The sequence below is a fragment of the Peromyscus californicus genome, unplaced genomic scaffold (genome assembly GCF_007827085.1).
Source record: "Peromyscus californicus insignis strain IS unplaced genomic scaffold, ASM782708v3 Scaffold_11__1_contigs__length_118956290, whole genome shotgun sequence".
NCBI lineage: Eukaryota > Metazoa > Chordata > Mammalia > Rodentia > Cricetidae > Peromyscus > Peromyscus californicus.
The window spans coordinates 26,803,374-26,824,030 of record NW_026294402.1 but is presented as its reverse complement, the minus strand read 5'-3'; the positions used below and the strand labels follow the sequence as shown (position 1 = coordinate 26,824,030).

The window sequence follows — 20,657 nt, the reverse complement described above, 5'->3', positions numbered from 1 at the left end:
CAACAAAGTAAGACCCCCACCTGAAAAGCAGAAACCCCAAATGGAGACGGTTGTGTTCTTGCCACACCAACAGTAATCCTATGCTGAAAATCCTGCATGCACTGGGCCTGCTGGCCCAGTCTGTAACCCAAGCACTATGGAGACTAACACAGGAGGGTCTTCTTGTTGTTGTTTTGTTTTGTTTTTGAGACAGGGTCTCATGTATCCCAGGACAGCTTCAAACTTACTGTGTTGCAGAGAATGACCTTGAACTTCTGAGTTTACAGGCATGTGCCCCCACGCCCAGTTTATGCTCTGCTATGGCTTAAACCCAAGGACTCTTGAATGCTAGACAAATGCTCTACCAGCTGAGCTACATCTCCAGCTTTGGCTACATAGTATGTTTGAGGTTTGTCTGAGCTCTATGGGACCAAAAAGCCAAGAGAAGAAAGATCCTAAATGCTAAATTGGAGACCACCCATAACTGCCAGTGCTCACATTCCTACTGAGATAGTCCCAAGGTTTCCAACGCTTGCAAGCCTTATGGCAGTGTGATCCCCACCCCTCCTTCATCCTTTTTGTTTTGTTTTTTTATACCTGGTTTCTCTGTGTAGTCCTGACTGTCCTGGAACTCACTCTGTAGACCAGGCTGACCTGGAACTCAGAGATCAGCCTGCCTCTGCCTCTGGAGTGCTGGGATTAAAGGCATGCGCCACATCTGGTCTGATGTGATTTCTTTCTTTTTTTAAATAAATTTATTTATTTATTTTCCCTGATGTGATTTCTTGAGTGACTGGACCTCTAACAATAATTGCATGTGTGTGAAGAGGCTAATACAGAGGGACCAAATATAAGAAACAACCAATGTCTCCTCACTCAAAAGTGGCTTTCCAAATATTCACAAAGATAAATACTCAACTTTTGTTTTGTTTTGTTTTGTTTTGGAGACAAGGTTTCTCCGTGTAGTTTTGGTGCCTGTCCTGGATCTCGCTCTATAGACCAGGCTGGCCTCAAACTCACAGAGATCCTCTGCCTCTGCGACTGAAGGCATGCTCTTGTTTACTTGTCTGTAACAGTGTCTTTCCATGCAACCCTGGCTGGCCTGGCTATCTTCCTGCTTCTCTGCCTACCAAGTGCTGAGATTACGGGCTGAGGTTACAGGTGTGTGCTACCATATCCAGCATAATTTCTTTTTCTCTGTATAAAATGTTTCTACCTAATTAATGAGTAGGAATAACAGAATCCAATCAGAGTACTACAACTTTGCAAGTCCTGATGAAACAAAGTACCTAGAAACTATAAACACTAGTGCCTCCTAACATCACAGGAAGAGAAGCAACCCACCCCCACACCAGCTGAGTGCCCTGGGGGAAAAGAATCTGACCCTGATTAAGCCTCTAGATCTAGCTGCTAGTCTACAGGAAATAAACAGAAGGAAGTATGTCAATCAATAACATGAGGATGCTCCCAGCAAAATCCAGAGTACGGGAACTACAGGACATGTAGCCAGTTTCCTTAACACAGACACACCAGCTGCAAGGGGAGAGAGGGGACGTCATGTGAAATGAAGCTCCAGAGATGCAGTCAGCTGCAATGCATGGCCCTTACCCCAATTCGCACAAGAAATTAAAAACCTTTCTCAGGCAATCAAAGAAGCATGGATACTGACTGGGTATCAGAACTATATCTGAAGATGTTAAAGAATTATTTCCATTTACACAGAGAAACCCTGTCCCGTGGGGGGGAAAATGAAAAAAGAAGATTTCCATTTATTTCTTTATACTAAATAATAGCAATAGCGTGAATATATATATATATATATATTTTGGTTTTGTTTATATATATATATTTATATATATATATATATATATATATATATATATATATATATATTTGTGGGGGTTTTTTTGTTTTTTTTTTTTTTTGACAGGGTTTCTGTGTGTAGTTTGGAGCCTGTCCTGGAATTCACTCTGTAGATCAAGCTAGCCTTGAATTCACAGAGATCCACCTGCCTCTGCCTCCCAAGTGCTGGGATTAAAGGTGTGCGCCACCACTGCCCAGCTGTGACAATATTTTTTTTTAAATGTTTTGGACTAGGGATTGCTCAGTAATATAGCACGTACTTAGCATATGTAAGGCCTTGTGCACCAAAAACCAAAGTTTATTGTGGGTTTTTTTTTTTCATTTATTTTCTTTTTGGTGTTTTGTTTCTCTCTCCTCTCTCTCTCTCTCTCTCTCTCTCTCTCTCTCTCTCTCTCTCTCTCTGTGTGTGTGTGTGTGTGTGTGTGTGTGTGTGTGTTACATGCATGCACATGTGGAAGTTAGAGGAAGACATCACTTATCTGCCTGTTTCAACTGTATTCCCCGTATTACGACAGGGTCTCTCACTGAACTTGAAACTCCCTTTTCACTGGGCCGCTGACCAGTGTGCTCCAGTATCTGCCTGTATCCACTTCCCAACTGGGGTTACAGGCATGAGCTTTTATTTGGGTACTTGGGATTTGAACTATGATCCTCATACTTGTGTAGCAAGTACTCTCACGCACGAAGACGCTTCCCCAGCCTCCTCTCTGTTTTTTGGAGACAAGGTCTCAAGTAGCCCAGGTTGAGGCTGAGGATGACTTTGAATTCCTGAGTTTCCTCCTCCACCTTCCAAGTTCTCAGATTACAGGTGTATGCCACCGTGTTCAGTCATTTCATTTTAGATACATACTAAAAGGTTCAGAGCAAAAGGATGTAATAGTTGGGGGTTGGGGAGAAAGATAAGGCAAGGCTAAGCAGGACTTGGGAACTGGTTAAGGCAAACAGAGGGTACAGAGGGTTCATATACTGTGCTCTCCACTGTGCATAACTCTGGAATCTTTTCCTAATAAATCATTTCAGTCCCAGAACATTTTTCTCAAGTTAGAATGTTAATTCGTGCTATGATTACTGTATGTATATACATCATTTCACTTTCTTAAGTATAAATATCAGTCGATCTGCCAGGTTCTACTGGCATTTACTGAGTAAATGTCTTTTCCTGACAGAAACTAGAATTAGTCCTCATTGCAATCACCAATATTTCACTGAAAAGATTGGAAACATAACTAAACAGTAGAGCTTGCTCTTGACTCCAGGCCAAATCTACAAAACACAGACAAGAATGATCAGAACAAAGACAGGCCCTCCCAAAGAAACCAATGATAGAAAGTCAAAATGTGGTAGTGCATGGCTGTAATCCCAGCACTTGGGAGGCAGAGGCAGGTTGTTCAAGGCCAGCCTGGTCTACACAGCAAGTTCCACAGCTACATAGTAAGACCCTGTCCAAAAAAATGATCAACTTTCCTTTCTCGGTCAGCCTCTAGTTCTCCTACTTGCTACTGCTGGGGTCTGTCATCTGGATTTCTGATCCTTCACTATCTGCAGTGCTAAAAGCTCTCATAGCTGCCAACTGATACCCAAGGCTCTTATCCAACTGCTGTATAGCTATGTCTTCCAGGGAGAAGAGAGGTAGCCTCCCAAGGAATCCTACTGGGCTCAGAAAGTCCAAGAAATCCACCAGGTCCTGGAAGTGTAGAAGTTCCAAGACTCACAAGGCCTTCCTACGCTGGGAAAGCAGCTGGAGAAGAGGCCCTCCATGGAACTAACTGCAGATTAGACGGGGAGCTCCAAAGATGCTGCTCTCATGCGTCACCATCCATGCTGGAGATGGCTCTGGGGTGATGAAGCTGCCTCTGTGTCACCTGTAAGGAACCTTTCATCCATGCTCCTGTAGGCAACCCCAACATACTCATGAGTTCACCAAGCTAGACTTGGGTGGAATCCTTTCTGTCTGTCAGTGCCCTATCTGGGATAAACAGACATGTCTTCCCTTTTCTCCAGGAAAAGTCACACAGCCTCACTGGCACCTCACCAGGGACTGACAGAACCTGGTGATGACCTGAGAAGAGTGGCTGCGTCGCGATGGTCGGTGACACACGTGACTGAAGCCAGTCCAAGTGAGGGTTGTGCATCTGGGGGAGCGATCTCAATATGACTACCTTTTCCTATGACATATAGGATGATGTGCCTCTCTGCTATAGTGGCAACTGCGTGTTTTCAGAAATAGATGACAAGATATATAGCCAACGCCAAGCTATTTGAGAGCAGGGGTGAGGGGAGAGCAGATCCCAGGACGGCCATCTTCCTCTCCATAACATGGAGTAGCATATCTTGATGATAAGTGAGGTCTACCACATAAGTACAGGAATGTCCCTCCCCAATAGCTGATGTGTAAGAGAATATATTTCAGTCCCTGAAAGTAACATGTTTGAGATAAGAGAATAAACAGACTGTGACAGTTGTAGTATGGTCTTTGCTCTGGGCAATAAGACACTCATGCAGCCTAGGCTAAACTGTCTGTCCAGAAGGAATTTTCCCACGTGAGAGTGGAATTACAGTGGGGGAAAAACATAAGGATGCTACCCTTAGCATTCACCTCTGATTTTGTGGGGGAAATGGGAAAAGGGAAGGATGAGATGAAGTTATTGTCTTGTCATATTTTACAGCTCATGGAACGCATGGGAAAGAGAATCCAAAACCTTGGAACCTGTGGGAAGAATTAGACAGCAAACTAGAAGAAAAGGAGTAGAAGCCATAGAAGAGCCCTTAGGTCTGACCTTTAATACAGAGGAAGAGAAAATCTGACTCAGCCTGTGGATGAGTGAGCTTAATCATGGCCAGTACGGGAAACTATGATGACCAAGAGTTACTCTGCCTCTGAATTGCTAGACTTGGAAAGACTTTTACAAGAAATGAAATAACCTGTCTCAGTCTGGATTACGGAACTGTGGCATGTAGGGACAGATGGGATCAGTCTGAGTGCTACAGAAGCAGAGAAACTAAGAAATAAGACTGTCTATCCTTCCTTGAAACAATACTGTATAATCTAACACAGACCAAGGAAATAGGTGTCTCATAGACTGGCTCATACAAGCCACCAGAGGCACTTGGTCATCACTGTTTGGGGTTCCCATCAACATCAGGAACCAGAGGACAACAGTGGAAGGTCAGTTATTACTAAAGAAATTGAGTAAGAGAGAGGCAGAGCTTGGTGCTCAGGTCACTGGTTCACGTTCTACTGTGTTCACCAGAGTTAAGAAGTTACTTCAGGGCTGGAGAGATGGCTCAGAGGTTAAGAGCACTGGCTGTTCTTCCAGAGGTCCTGAGTTCAATTCCCAGCAACCACATGGTGGCTCACAACCATGTGTAATAAGATCTGGTGCCCTCTTCTGGCCTGAAGGGATACATGCAAGCAGAACACTGTATACATAATAAATAAATCTTTAAAAAATAAAAAATAAAAATAAAAAATAATCCCAGAACTTGGGAAGCTGAGGCAGGAATTCAAGGCCACCTGGTATGTTCCAGTCCACGTCTGCTTGAGCAAACAAAAACAAAAACAAAAAACAAAAGCAAGTTCATAATAAAAAGCATAAAAAAAAAAAAACGAAGTTACTTCAGCATGGACTTGGGGACTGGTAGAGAGTTTTGGTGACTTTGCTGTGTCCCATAGCAAGATATGATGTTGATGAAGAAGGAGAGGCTCTGGCAGATCTGAATGACTTAGTGCAGCAGACCCATCAGGTTTATAAAGTACAAAAGCGATCAGGAGGGAGATGAGAGAGGAACAAAGCGGACAAAGGAGCCTGTTGAGTCACGCAAATGCAAATGCAGGAAGACTTGTATCACAGTGGCATTCCTAGGAAAAAAGCTGACACTAAATCAAATGCTGTGTTAGTGAACCTAGAAGGCTTTAATGCTAGAGCTATAGTTCACAGAAGACATAATGATAAAAAAAAAAAAAGGTGAAAAAGATTTAAGCTTATTCTAGGGGAAACCAGTTAACTAAGTAAAATATGCTACATAAATTGTTCCCCTGAAAGTACACTGGGTGTGGAGATTATCCACTTAGCCTTGACCCTTTCAGCAGCCAGCCACAGTGCTGGCCTGTCAGAGCAGAGCTAGAAAGCCAGTTCAGCGGCAGGTATAGCAGGCTAGAATGGGAGTCCTGGTCCCCACTTAGGCCTGAGTCTAAGAACCACCAAGACGTCTGGGGCTGGGGATCCCATGCAGCAGTATTACCCCAGGAAAAGAAGGCTGGGAAATCTTTGTGGGTTTCCACTGAGGTAGGAAATCATTGTGGAAATCCACTGATGGCAAATGGAGTAGTGTCCTCCTCCATGCTGCTACACCCAACACTGCTCTTTCCACAACTGATGCCAGTGATGGATTTTTTCATGCTATATTAGACCTCAGTAGTGTTTCTTTTTAGTATCCCCTTAGTCACTCAAGACCAAAGAACGCTTGGAGTGGACAGTAGCAGGCCTTAGAGCTCCTGCACTCCCCCTGTAAAAAAAAAAAAAAAAAAAAGGTTCTGTTATATAAAGCCCGCTGTATCTCACAGATTTGGGGAAGTATCTTAAAGAACTGCGAAATCGCCGGGTGGTGGTGGCGCATGCCTATAATCCCAGCACTCAGGAAGCAGAGGCAGGCGGATCTCTGTGAGTTCGAGGCCAGCCTGGTCTACAGAGCAAGCTCCAGGACAGGCTCCAAAGCTACAGAGAAACCCTGTCTCGAATCCCCCCGGCCCCCCCAAAAAAAAAGAACAGCAAAAACAACAGTTGAAGAGTCCAAATGGAGGCACGTGGTATGGACAGGAAAAGGAGTTTCCCCGGAGCTACAGATAGTGAATAAAGGCACGGTATGAGTTGTTTGCCAGGGGCTCCCGAGAGACCTACAAACCGTGACGCTATTGCCACTGCGGTTGGCCGCATGCCAAAACAAGGTGGTAAGACCCTATTGCTTCCAACACTGTACTTCTTGGCTCTAGGGCGTGGAAGGCTGGAATGAGGCTGGAAGCTCCCTTCTGCTAGCTGGCTTTCACTGTTCTGACTGCATGGAAGGCCCAATACACTGGAAGGAACCTATGCCTGATATTGTAAAGCCAGGACAAAATTTGTAACTGGAGAGATCATAGACTGTTACGAATTATGCACACAGGGGAGCCAAGGCTGGCAGGACCAGGGCCCACACGTGAGGGAAAACATGCTGGGCAGATGCAGCGGGGGCGGCAGCACGTGGAAAGTCATTCACACCCAGGCACTGCATCTGCTCGGAAATGGTTTATCATAATAGGAGATAAAGAGGCAGAGAAGACAGAAAGGAGAGAGAGAGAAAGAGAAGTGTGCACACCTCACGGCGGGAAGGAAGAAAGCAGAAGAGAGAGAGGTCGAGGGTGCAAAACCTCGTGGGAGGAAAAAGTGGAAGAGAGAGAGGAAGAGGAGGAGTTTTTCCATAGAATGAGGCTTTTACGTGAGGACGCAGGGCAGTGCCAAGGGGTGAGATTTCAAGGGGCAGATCAGAATATCGACAATAGACCCCAGTGGGGCAGTAACTGTATAGACAGATGTGATGTGTTTGTCTGTCAAACTCTTCCTCAACATTTTGTGTTTATGGCTCTTTTTTGCAGGGACTAGTGCTTACTGCAGAGAATCCTTACTGGTCAAACTTCTAAGACTATGGTGTAATCTAGTAGCTCAGCCAGAAATGAAAGAAAATAATCAGGCATCTCTATCACTTGCTCCATGGCTCAGGAAACATGGTGGAAAGGGGCAGAAAGAATGTAAGAGCTGGGCTGGAGAGATGGCTCAGAGGTTAAGAGCACTGGCTGCTCTTCCAAAGGTCCTGACTTCAATTCCCAGCAACCACATGATGTCTCACAACCATATATAATGAGATCTGGTGCCCTCTTCTGGCCTGCAGGCATGTATGCAGGCAGAACACTGTATACATAATAAATAAATAAATCTTTAAAAAAAAATGTAAGAGCTGGTCAAAGGCCTAAGTGTTGTGTAGCCAAGGGAGACTCACAAGGAAACGCCTAGGGCCCACAGAGTGCAGTGGCTACAAGCTCACCAGGCCTCTCTCCTGGGTTATAGAAGCAGTGAAAATTTCTGGGGAGAGACTTTCTCCAGCGGAGCTGACTACAGATTGGGTAGACAGCTCCCGGGATGCAGCTCTTGTGAGTGGTCACCTATGGTGAAATGGGCGTTTGGATGATGGACCTGCTTCGGAGTCGTCGATAAGTAACCACACCTATAAGTAATCCTCCTGCAGATAATCCCAGCAAACTCACTGGTTCACTAACCTAGAGTTGGGTGGGATCACTTCTGTGAGCTGTTGCTGGTGCCCTACCTGGGGTGAACAGAAGTTTGTTCATGTTCAACCAAGAAGTTGTCAACTCTCACCTCTGACAATCAACCTTTTCACGCTTCCAGAGCATGAACCTCAGGATTCCAGAACATACTTCTCATATATACCAACCTCTCTGCTACATGATAATCTCAAAGCCTTTAGGAGAGGCAAGACAGTAAGGCGCTTTAGCATGTAAGCTCTGGAGCCAGGATTCTTGGATTCCAACCTTCTGTTGATTAGTTATGTCTCTTGGACAAGTTATTATATGTATAGATTTTGATATACCTAGGTTAGAGTCATTCCTGCCATGCAAGAAGACCTGAATGAAGTTGTATGAGGTTATTTAATGAAGTAGTATAAGGTTATTACTATTAACATCAATATTAATCTTTATATATTGTGGTGGATGGGATGAAAATGGCCCTGATAGGCTCATAGATTTGAATACTTGGTCCCCAGTTGGTAGAGCTGTTTGGGAAGAATTAGGAGGTGTGTCCTTGTTGGAGGAGGTGTGTCATGGGGGATGGGCTTTGAGGTTTCAGAAGTCCACGCCATTCCCAGTTAGCTATTTCTGCTTCATGGTTGTGTTTCAACATGTAGGCTCTCAGCTACTGCTCCAGCAGGATGCCTGTCAGCTGCCATGCTCCCCACCATGATAGTCCTGGACTCTAACCCTCTGGAACTGTGAGTCCCAAATTAAACACTTTCTTATGTAAGTTGCCTTGGTCATGGTGCTTTGTCATGACAATAGTAAAGTAACTAAGACACATATACCCAGGGTCAAGCACAGTGATTAGTACATAAACAGGCATTCAATGAGACTCTGAGTATTGAAGGATTGAAGGAATGAAGCATTACCATCAATATATCCCCTATCCATCTATTCCACACCTTAAGTCACCTCTTCACAGATTCCAATAACATATGTAACATCTCTGGAAATATCAGACTGGCATTCTGGATCAAAACACTGACCTAAATTTTGCTTTGACATTCATTCAAATACACGTACCATAGAGAACTGAAAATGAGCAACAGATACTTCAATCCAAAAACCTATTATAAAAGCTGATGAATTAAGACACATGGCCAGAGATTTCCCCACCCATGGACTGTCCCATTCTTCTTACAATAACCACGGAAGGAGTTCCAAGCATTGGGGAGGTATGTGTGTTGTACGGAGGAATTCTGCTGCTGCTGTAGAGCCTGCCCTTGTGTGGAAGAACTGCCTTGGATATGGGAAGGGCTGAGCCCCGGCTGTGCTTGCTGAGCAGAGGGACTCAATGGCTGCCCAGCTACCTAGGGAGAAAGAAAACAAAAGAAGGAAATGTGAAGTTCCAGTAGACTTCAGACTCCTATGTAATCTTTTAAATAAGAGTAGAATTAATGAAAAGCAATCATAACTCTGAAACATTGCATTGTTTTCAAAGGGTAATCTACAAAGATATTAAAACAATTAATTTCACCGGGCAGTGGTGGCCACGCCTTTAATCCCAGCACTCGGGAGGCAGAGGCAGGTGGATCTCTGTAAGTTCGAGGCCAGCCTGGGCTACCAAGTGAGTTCCAGGAAAGGCGCAAAGCTACACAGAGAAACCCTGTCTCGAAAAACCAAAAAAAAAAAAAAAAAAAAAAAAATTAATTTCAATAAAATTGCCAGGAAGGCAAATGAGTGGAGGTATATAATTGCTTACCTAGCTAAGCTTAAACCAAAAGAGGTGAAACCACTTGCCTACTCACAAAGGTAACCACTGTGTATAAAACACAGCCCAGAAGTCACGGGTTCCATTGAACTGCCTTGGCCAATCCACCCAGTGTACAGCTAAGCACAGGTGCACACCAGCCATCTGCTGGAGAAGCAGTCTCCCAATTCCATGTCAAGTCCACACTCCACTATCTGCCATTAAGGCCTTTGTAGTCCAACTCCTAACAACTTTCCACCTCTTTCCAAATATCACTTCCTGCTCCTAAAAAGAATAACAGTTTCCTATAAATGTGTTATAATTTCCCATCTTTTTGTATTCAAATATTATTATTCAAATGTATTCAAAATGCTATTTAGAACATAATGCTTTCCCTCAATGTCGGGCCAAGTATTAAAAGACCTAATTAAAAAACTAAAGGACAAACATGTCCTTGATACCCAGCTAACCAGAGTTGTTCCCTTCTCTGAATTTCCATACCTTTCTCTACCTCCAAGTGACAGACTCAACCTTATTCCACAATCATTGTCCCAAGTCACAGAAGCAATTGACCTACTGCTGTAGAATGGAAAGGCTGGTGTTTTGCTTTGATTTGGGGATCATATACCACAGAGCTCCCCGGCAAGCCAGTAACTTTATAAAAAAATGTTTGCAATTACAACATAAAAAGTAAGGGCAACAGTAAAACTGATAAAGTGCAAATATAGTGACCTCATCTCAACGGCCAAAGATAATGAGTTCACTGCTATTAATCCGATGGTCCCTGACAGCACCTTAGCTCGCTGCATGCATCACCTACGGAGAAATATACCTGGGAGGATGACGGAGCTGCAGCGGTGGGCTCTGTGACCTGGATGTGCTGCACCTGGATGGCATGCTGCGTGTAGGTCTGAGGATCATGCAGCTGGCCGACATCCACGGTGGACTGCTGAGAGTGCTGTGGGGAAGTGGCCTGGAGGGAAAAAAGAACAGGTTCCAAACCGGATACATACTAACTGAGGTTAAAAGATCCCCTAGAGAGAGAGGTCACCTGGGAGGCAAAACTGGAGAGAGGTTTTGAGTTTGAGGCCAACTGGGGCTATAGAGTGAGACTCTGTCTTCCAAACAATAAATCAAAGTTTGGGCTTGGTGGTGTATGTCTTTAATACAGCACTCAGGAGGCAGAGGCAGGTGGATCTCTGTGAGTTTAGAGCCAGCCTCGTCTACTATAGAGCTCAAGGCCAGACAAGGCTACATCAGTAAGACCCTGTTTCAAAACAAACAAACAAAAACAAAAAAACCCCTAAAATTAGTAAATCAAGTAAAGAATTGTGGGTGACAGGGTTACAGTGATAACTACCAATTTTCAAACATTTAAACTGTATTGGTTTCAAATGTTTTAGAATGAATTATTTGAAAATGATAATGTTCACTTATGTCTTAGGTCTGCTTCCTTACGGCATAACTAAAGGGAATAGCAGTTCTGAGAGACATCCTTCTCTAGTCTCCAGTGAGCAAGAGTGAGTTAGTCACTGTCTAGTAGAGAACACAGTAATAGCTCTATTCCAAATGGAGCCGACTGGGGCTGGAGGGATGGCTTAGCAAGTAAGAGTACTTGTTGCTCTTCCAGAGGACCGGGGTTCAGTTCCCAGCACCCACACCTCACAATCACCTGTAACTCCAGTTCCAGAGGGTCTAACACCCACTTCTGACCTCCACAAGCACCCGACAGAATGTTTTAATATATATAATAATAATATATACTAAAGGAGCTGATTGATATGAAGACTGAATCAATATTACTCCCTAAAAACTCTTACTGGAATAAATTATTCAATGCCCACGTAAGTATTTCTCAAACTAGCTCATCATGAAATAGTCAGCCAGGTTACTGAGAGACAGGTTACTCTAGCTAGTGACACCTATTTCTGGAAGAGGCGTCACTAGAGCTCTACCAGCTGGCTGAGACACACAGGAGCTGAGACCTTCTGACCACAGCAGAAACCTCTTACTCTTCTGAGCCCAGAGCCATCATTAGGGGCAGAAGGAAGAAGACAGTGGAGATGTTATTCTCCTAATGCCTCAAACCCAGCACCTCTACACAGCTGCACCCCACGGAAAGCCATCGATGCTCTCGGTGACCCCTGCTACCATGTTGGTCACTGGCAATACAGCGTCCACAAAGGTAAAGAGAAATAAATGTCCCAGTACCGGAGCCACCTGCAACACTTGAAGCTGTATGTGCTGAGGTTGCTGCAGCCCAGATGCCGACTGAGACACAGGGATATACTGAATCCTCTGGTAGTCCCCCTGAGGTGTTCGGTAATCTGTCGTCAAGGTCTGGGACAGTTCTGTCATTGCCTGAGTTAGCAAGTCTGTTGTCTAGAAATTAAAACAAAAGAAAACAAAAAAACACAGAACATATTAGTAACAACATTGTAGCAACACGCTGTAGCAATTCCAGTGTTCTTAAATCCTACAACAATTCAGTTTAGCATAAGGGTCATCATAAATACAAACTGGCCTAAGAGCCTGAGTCTGACCCAGTGAAGCTGCTCTGGAGCTTCTGACATTATCACTGTGAAGGGCAGCATTAAACATGATTAAACACGTCCTGCTCCTCCTTTGGCAGAGAGATTTGGAAAGCATTGGCAAGAAGACCCTCTTGCCATAAGCACAATGCTGTAAGGTCTCGGGCTGAGGGCAGCGGCCCCACCTGCATCAGTCAATAAAATGACTGGCATGGCTTTGGCGATTAGAGAAGATGAGCACTGCAGGGAATACAACGCTCTTCCTAGTCATCCACTTACCACCACAGTCTCTCCAGTGGCACTATCTGTGGTTAAGACAGCTGGGGTGGCGCTGATCACGGCTGTCGTCAGCGGTGTGTGGATGGTGTTGGGGAGCTGGGCATACTCTGGATGTTTCTTTCGAATGTGCTGGACCATCTTGGTCTGGAAAATGAAGGAAAAAGAAACAATTACTGCAGCTAAAGCAGGAAAAGTGTAAGTTTAAGGCCTGCCTGGGATAATAGCAAGAACTTGTCTCAAAACAAAGCAAAAGGGAATGATCAGAATTAGCCACTTTCTCATAGGCAAGTCCTCTAAAGGTTCTTAAAGCATTTCATTTGATGCCTTTAAAATGTTGCCTGTTTGTTTATTTTGCTAGGCACAAATAAGGCTCACCTCCTTGGGAAGTTAAAGCAGAAAAGATCACTTGAGCCCAGAGCTGAAGGCCACCCTAGGAAATACAGAGAAATCCGATCTCCTAAATTCAATAAAAAAATCCCAAGCCGGGCGGTGGTGGCGCACGCCTTTAATCCCAGCACTCGGGAGGCAGAGGCCGGCGGATCTCTGTGAGTTCGAGGCCAGCCTGGGCTACCAAGTGAGTTCCAGGAAAGGCGCAAAGCTACACAGAGAAACCCTGTCTCGAAAAAACCAAAAAAAAAAAAAAAAAAAAAAAAAAATCCCAGCAGCACTGACAATGCTTGGGAATAACCAGCACCAAGAGCAATACAAGGGTATAGGACGGGGGAGAAGAGAGGAAGAGGAGGAATAGACACTCACACAGTTCTATACCATCAAGCAGCATCCAAAAAACCTCCCGCTTGTTCCCAATCCCACAAATGCCTGAAGCAATCAGTCACTCCTGGCCCACAGAAGTGACTTCCTTTTCAAGAACCATCGCAGTTCCTGAAGAGTGATTCCACAGGCTGAGCTTGTAAACTGTGAGGCTGACACTCGAATATAAGGTCCCGAGCAGGCCAAGACAAAGGAAAACAGCTGAGTGCTCAGAAATAAACAGTAGTAATTTGGAGGAGTCCACAACACTCCCTTCCCATTTTCTGTTGTGGTCCCTGCCTATATAGGTCTCTTCCAGGCCAGCCATTCAGCAGCAGCCACGTAAGACACCTGGATGAGAAGTCTATCTATTAGAACATCGCTGGTGTAAAGGTTCTGATGTCAGACTTGGTCAGAGCCGTACCTTGCTGCTATACTGCTTGGAGCAGTGTGGGCAGCAGACAGGAGGGGTGGCGATGGTGCCAGTCAGCTGGGTATGGGTGCTCAGCATAGGGTCAGGCTCTCCAGGGCCAGCAGGACGAAGTTTCCGAATGCTTGGTGGGAGTTCAGCTCCTGGATGGTTCTTCAGAATATGGGCTTTGCGCTTGCTGGCACTCTTATAAACCTGCAGTTTAAATATTTGGCCATGAAAGCAATGTACAGTTCTACTTTCTTACTTAAAGCAAAATAAAAAATTTCATTCTAAGGAAAGGAGAAAAATGTATTGATATAGGCCCAAATAAGACATATCAACAAGCTACGATATATGGCGGGTCATGCCTGTCATCTCAGCTCTTAAGAGACTGCAACAGGAGACTTCTGGCTGACTGCCATCTTGGGCTACTCAGTGAGTCTAAGGCCTGTGTGAAGTAGAGTGAAACCCTGTCTTAGAATAAGAAGGGTTGTTGGGTATGATGCCCACACCTAGCTCTCAAGACGCAAGGGCAAAAGGATTGCAATGTCGAGGCCAGCCTGAGCTATAGAGCAAGACCCGTCCTAAAAAACCCAGAGCTACGGATGTGAGTAGTGTATATTAGAATTAAGAGAATCTAATATAGATATGCTAGGCAATTTCCTTGAATTTTCTGTATAAATCTAAAATAATAACTATAAAAATATCCTTTCTCAAAAGTCTAAAAGATAAAACCACACCCCAACAGCCTTTGTCTTTCTGTGTAACTGCAACAATACAAGCAGAGAATTCCCCCACCAATCTTTTCACCGCCTACTCAATCTCCTAGGAACCTCAATCTACCACCTACCTTACAAGCTGACAGACTGTTTTACAGCTTGGAAATTTCAAATGAGTTCATATTCTGGGCTCTTGGTAGTAAGTATTTGTTAGCATTCAGGCATCTGTACTGGCCTGCTCTCAGGGTCCTGACAAGATATATCCTCAGCTGCAGCCACTAAGAGCACCCCTGGGCACGTTCATTACGTTTCCTTATAAAGGTGGGCCTTGCCCACTTCCCGTCTCTTTCTCTTTCTTTTCCTTCACTCTTGATCCCAGGGACCAGTCTCTGCTCCCTTCTCTGCCCCCTTCTCTCCCCTCCCCTCAATAAATCTCCCATGTGGGCCCTGTAGTATGGTGTGACTCCTTCGTGCCACTTTTAAAATACATTTGGTGCTGTGACTTGACAGGCTCTCCTGGCAGTCTGAGAGGTACCCAAGACAGCCCGACTTTCCACCTAAGGATTGCTGGGACTCTCCATCCAACACTGACAACTGGTTGTCACTGCTGGCCATTGCCCACAAGTGAGGCTTCACTTCTTGAGCACAGTGTTCGCCTTCTGGCTTTTCTTGAAGTCCTAGTACCAGGCGACTGTGTCTCTGCTTTTTTTGGATGACGATCCATTGAGCAGCCTGTGCCTCCTCATTGGTCCTTGCTGAATTTCTGGGATGCTAGAGATTCCAGCCCTTGGATCTTCTCTACATCACTCATGGAAAATGAGCCTACCGCTATACCTACCACCCAACTTAAGGACTAAACTTACCCGCCTTTGCCCCAATACCTCTTAGATATCAGTCAAATGGCCGCTTACTGGCACCCCATTTCCCAGTATTTCACAGGACCTTTGTAACTTCTGTCTGCAGTCCAATAGATGGAAGGTGGTACTCTGTTTTCAAGTTTTTCCCAAGCCCTCCTCTCCGTTCTTTCTTCCTGTTCTCCTCGGCTCCTGCGAGCTCCGAAGCCTGCAGCCGTGCCTCCCTGTTAAGCTGCACGCCCCCCGCCCAGCCTCTGCCAAAGCAGTTACACGGGCACCGTCTCCAGGTCCTTTTCCTTTACAAGTGCCCGCCAGGCAGAGCTCGTTCTCTCTGCCTCATCTCCTGCCTCTTCCTCCTCTCCTGGCCTCTAATTCCCTCTCTCGCCTCTTCTTTTCTCTCTTCTCTTCCTCTCGTCTGCCTGCCTCTCAAGTCCCCATTCTGATGCGGTCTTTCATTCTTCCACTCTTTGCCCTCCCCCTCCCAATAAACCTCTTGCACTAACTCTGTTGTGTGTGGCATGTTTGCTTAGTGGCACACCTTGGCAGGGTCCACCAAAGGTACCCACTTTACGCTAGGACCTTAACCACCTGCTCCACCCACAGCCGATCTATTCTCTTCCACCTGCAACAAATCTGCTTCCTCATTCACGACAGCTTTGCCTTCCGTTCAATACCAACAAGTGGGGCTCTGGTGGGGCCACCCACCTCTGACCATTTCCCTAGATGTGAGGCTTCATTTCTCGAGCACAGTCCTCTCCTGGCCTTCTGGCTTTTCTTGAAGTCCTGGTACCAGGCGACTGTGTTTCTCTTGGGCTCTTAGCCCTCGGCCCCTGTTCTTGCGTGACAACGTACTGAACAGCTTGTGCCCACTTAATCTGATCCTCCCTGGATCCCTGGGACACCAGAACATTCAGGCCTTTGGATCTTCTCTGCCTCCAAAAGAGCGAGGAGGTGTAGGATAGTTCCCAAGGATGAGGCAGAGAGAAGATCGCACACTCCTCGCTCCCATTGGGATGTCTTTTGGAGACCCACTGACCGTTCTTTGGACTAGGCAGTTGGAGAACGGAGAAAGAATTCTCATTTTCTTTCTTTTCTTTGCTCAAGACCTGCTTGTGTCTGTCTGCTCTTGCTCTCTAAGTATTCTATCTGTTTGCTGCAATGTGCAAATCAGAGATGGAGAAGCCAGTTTAGTCTTGCTCGGCACACACCGGTTCTCCCTTTCTATTTACTCAACTCCTGTTTAATTCTGTGTATATGTGCATGTAACTATTAACAGCAACCACATGGCTCTCCTCCATCTCGGCTGGTGACCTCATCATGATTTCTTGTGAGCTCTAGGGAGCTGACTTGGATCCACTTTGAACAGTATCTTGCCAGGTCCAAGCGGCACCAGACAGTTCCACAGAGCCTGGACAGGGAACTGAAACAGCCAGCTACCCCAGGACATGGCCAGTGTCCTAGTTTTCTCAGGTCCCCCAAAGATGACTGACACTCCCAGGCCAGCAGGAAGCAGTCTCAAGAACACGGCACCCTCATCTCTGCCTCACCTGCTACCTCTTTCTAACTCCTTACCGTTTTTTTGTTTTGTTTTGTTTTTTTAAAGATTTATTTATTATGTATACAGCATGTATGACTACAGGCCAGAAGAGGGCACCAGATCTCATTATAGATGGCTGTAAGCTACCATGTGGTTGCTGGGAATTGAACTCAGGACCTCTGGAAGAGAAGTCAGTACTCTTAACGTCTGTGCCATCTCTCCAGCCCGTCACCTTTTTATAATAAACAAAAAGGGAGGAATGTTAACATTCAGGCATCTGTACTGGTCTGCCCTTAGGGTCCTGACAGGATATACCTCGATGCAGCCACTAAGAGAACCCCATGTGCGCATTTGCTACATTTCCTTATAAAAGGTGGGCCTTGCCCACCTCCCATCTCTTTCTCTTCCTTCACTCTCGTCCCAGGGACCAGTCTCTGCTCCCTTCTCTGCCCCTTCTCTCCCCTCTTCAATAAACCTCCCACAGGGGCCCTGTTGTATGCTATGACTCCTTCTCCCCGCTTTTAAAATACAACAGTACTCTCTATTGTAAACATCACAGACAGAAGGGATAATAAGAAAACAAAGTCAGTGAATTCCTCAGAAAAAAAATGGCTTACAATTCATTTTTAAATTAAATTTTTGTAAAAAAAAAAAATTATGTGTACGTGCATGTATAAATGCAGGTGCCTACAGAGTCCAGAAGACGGTATCAGATCCCCTGGAGTGACAGGCAGTTGTGAATCACCTGATGTGGGTACTGGGAATTAAACTCAGGTCCTCTGGGAGAGCAGCAAATGCTCTCAATCACTTAACCATCTCTCCAGCCCCTAAAATATCCTTTTGTTTTAAATGTGTGTGTGTGTGTGTGTGTGTGTGTGTGTGTGTGTGTGTGTCTGCCTATCTGTAAGTGCGCCATATTTGTACAGTGCCCATAGAAAACAGGAGAGGGCATCAGATCCCTTGGAGCTGCAAGAGACTGAGCTGCCCAATGTAGATGTTAGCAACAGAATCCTTGGCAATAGTGGTAACTGCTTCTTCTTACCCACGGAGCCATCTCTACAGCCCTTGGCTTACAATGAGGCTGCCTTTCAGCCTTACTGTCTAAATGAAAAACCCCAGTAGGCATCCCTCCAAGGCCTAAGCTCCCACTCCGGCAGCCTAGCCAGGAGGAGGGTTTTATAAACCTTTACCTTATCACAATACTGACAGAAGTAATCGCGGTTGGGTTTTATGATGGGGAGGGTTAACTCAGGCACCTCTTCTATCTTCATGTCTGGATGCCTCTTGGATAAGTGATTTACCTGGAAAAGAGAGAAAGAGACCCACAGAGAGAGTGCCATTACAAACAGAAATTAAACAGAAGCCTCTGGCAATGAGTGCTAAAAGTTAAACTCTGAAGCAAATGCTCAGAACAGTAAGGCCTTTGCCCAGAGCCAGCATCATGAGACACACTGGACACCAAAGTGTCAGTGGTCACTGTTATCAGCAAATCATTCAGCAGATGACTGAAGGTTAGTTGGTCAACTGGAGTCCCATCAGCAGCCTCTGTCTAAAAGAATGAGCATTAGGGAAAGGAAAACTGCCTGCAGGAACTTCCTGAAGAATGAATCTGATGTAAACTTGGCTTTCATTATCAACTGTCTTACCGAGACTGCTGAATGGATACAAAGTACGGTTCTAGATTTGAACTGCTAAGACTTTCTAACCACCGTAGTAGAAACATATTCTGAAACTGCACTGGCCCCAGTCAGCTGAAAACAATGAGCTGTCCTGACGCTCCCCTAATCTGGGACCACACTCCCTGCACTGAAGAGAAGTTTCCTTACGTCACTGCTGACTGGACAAAGAAGACACTGATAGGGAACAGTGGGAATGAGATAAAAACCCTACCAGAAAGAATATTCAACCAAGGAGAGGAGGGAATGAGACAAGACCAAGAGATCAAGTAAAGAAAAACAAATAATAATGAATACTGACAGAGGTCTAGGGATGTAGCTCAATGGCAGAGCACATGCCAAATAGGTACAAGGCCCCCGGGCTCCGAGCATCAAAAGGGGGAAAAGGAAGGGCATGGGAACTTCCTTTCAAAAGGTCATCCAAAGAGTGATTCAGAAGGGCAAACCGTTTCTGTCACAGAAAACAAAGAAGCTCAAAGCGGGGAGCTGCTTGCTTTTCTTCTCCCCAGCCACTCACTAACACACCCACAGATCTACTTTGTTAAGGCTCACTGCCACTGGCAGGACGGGGTGGATCTGGAGACAGGAACTTGCTCATCTGGCACTGACCAGCATTCCTCGCCTCCGGAAACCCATCATGCAGAGACGGCACTTGAACGTGAAGCTGTCGTAGTCTGTGGACGTGATGCGGGGTTTGAAGGTCTTGGAACGGCTGATGCGGTCAGCTTTCTTGGCCTCCCTTTCAGGGTTATGCATCCTTTGCATGTGCTCCCGAAGTTTGTCTTTTCGCTATTTGGAGAGATTTTGTTTAAAAAGGGGCAGGAGCAAGACTAGAAAATTTTTAATTGAAGGGTAATTTTTTTTTTTAAACCAACAGTGATTCCTGGGAAACCCACCAGCCACTTCAGCCAGGGAAATAGTTAAGCTGACTGCAGATCTTCACCGCTTCCTCTTCTCCTCCAAAATCAGTCCCCAGGCTCATCCCAGCTCTGTAGCAGACACCTGCTTTGGCATCCTCTTCCTCTCTGCCCCCACCTCCAGTGTATCACACATATCTTCCCCTGCAAACTTCTTTCCGCCTGACTGATCCCATTATCTCAGCCCCTAATTCCAGCAGGCATTCCCTGGGAACCAGCCAGCCAAGCCTGCCAGAGAAGCAAGTAGACCAGCAAAGCAGGTGGACAGGCTTCAGATCTCTACTCTCCCTTCTCTCCTCCACACCCAATCCCCCAGTCTCATCCCCAGCTCTGGAGCAGACAACTGTGGCCTCTCCATACTCTGCCCTCATTCCTGGGGGACTGAGCAGACCCTGGTGGGAAACCCTGCTTTCCTCCCTCCTGTGGACCCCTCGGCCCCCACCTTCTAGGCCATCTCCATTCCTTAGTGTCAGCCCCCAGTATCTAGAAACACTCTCCCAACAATGACAAGATCAGACATCAGCACCTAGAATTATAATAGTCCTGAGCCCAAGGTTTCTCTGTGTAGCCCTGGCTGTCCTGGAACTTGCTTTGTAGACCAGGCTGACCTCAAACTCAGAGATCCTCCTGCCTCTGTCTCCCAAGTGCTAGAATTAAAAGCGTGCACCACCATTGCCTGACTATTACATATGTTTTTTTGTTTTGTTTTGTTTTTTGAGACAGGGTTTCCCTGTGTAGTTTTGGTACCTGTCCTGGATTTCGCTTTGTAGACCAGCTGGCTTCGAACTCACAGAGATCCGCCTGGCTCTGCTCCCTGAGTGCTGGGATTAAAGGTGTGCTTTACATATGTTTCATTTGTAGGGGAGACTCACATGCCATGGTGCGTGTGTGGATGTTAGAAGACCACTTGAACGAGTCAGTTCTCAGTGTGTGGGGGTCCAGTAACTGACTGAGGTTGTCAGTCTAGGCAGCACGTGCCTTTATCCACTGAGCCACCTGGCTGGCCCAACTCCTTTTGCTTTTAACTTTCTTAAGCATTGAAATAATATCTGGCGCCAGGTGGTGGTGGGGCAGAGGCAAGTGGATCTCTGTGAGTTCAAGGCCAGC

General features: G+C 45.7%; 1 protein-coding gene across 4 annotated transcripts in view; it reads right to left on the bottom strand.

Annotated features, from left to right (window-relative positions):
• Window positions 1-20,657, bottom strand: part of Prdm10 (PR/SET domain 10) — a 107,950-nt gene that overhangs the window by 7,887 nt on the left and 79,406 nt on the right. For all 4 annotated transcript variants that reach the window (XM_052755772.1, XM_052755788.1, XM_052755797.1 and 1 more), the window contains 7 exons: window positions 19,243-19,422; window positions 18,148-18,258; window positions 13,860-14,060; window positions 12,686-12,829; window positions 12,087-12,257; window positions 10,708-10,848; window positions 9,327-9,495 (listed from right to left, as the gene is read on the bottom strand). In XM_052755772.1, coding sequence (XP_052611732.1) covers window positions 9,327-9,495; window positions 10,708-10,848; window positions 12,087-12,257; window positions 12,686-12,829; window positions 13,860-14,060; window positions 18,148-18,258; window positions 19,243-19,422 — 1,117 coding nt within the window. The remainder of the gene's footprint in view (window positions 1-9,326; window positions 9,496-10,707; window positions 10,849-12,086; window positions 12,258-12,685; window positions 12,830-13,859; window positions 14,061-18,147; window positions 18,259-19,242; window positions 19,423-20,657) is intronic.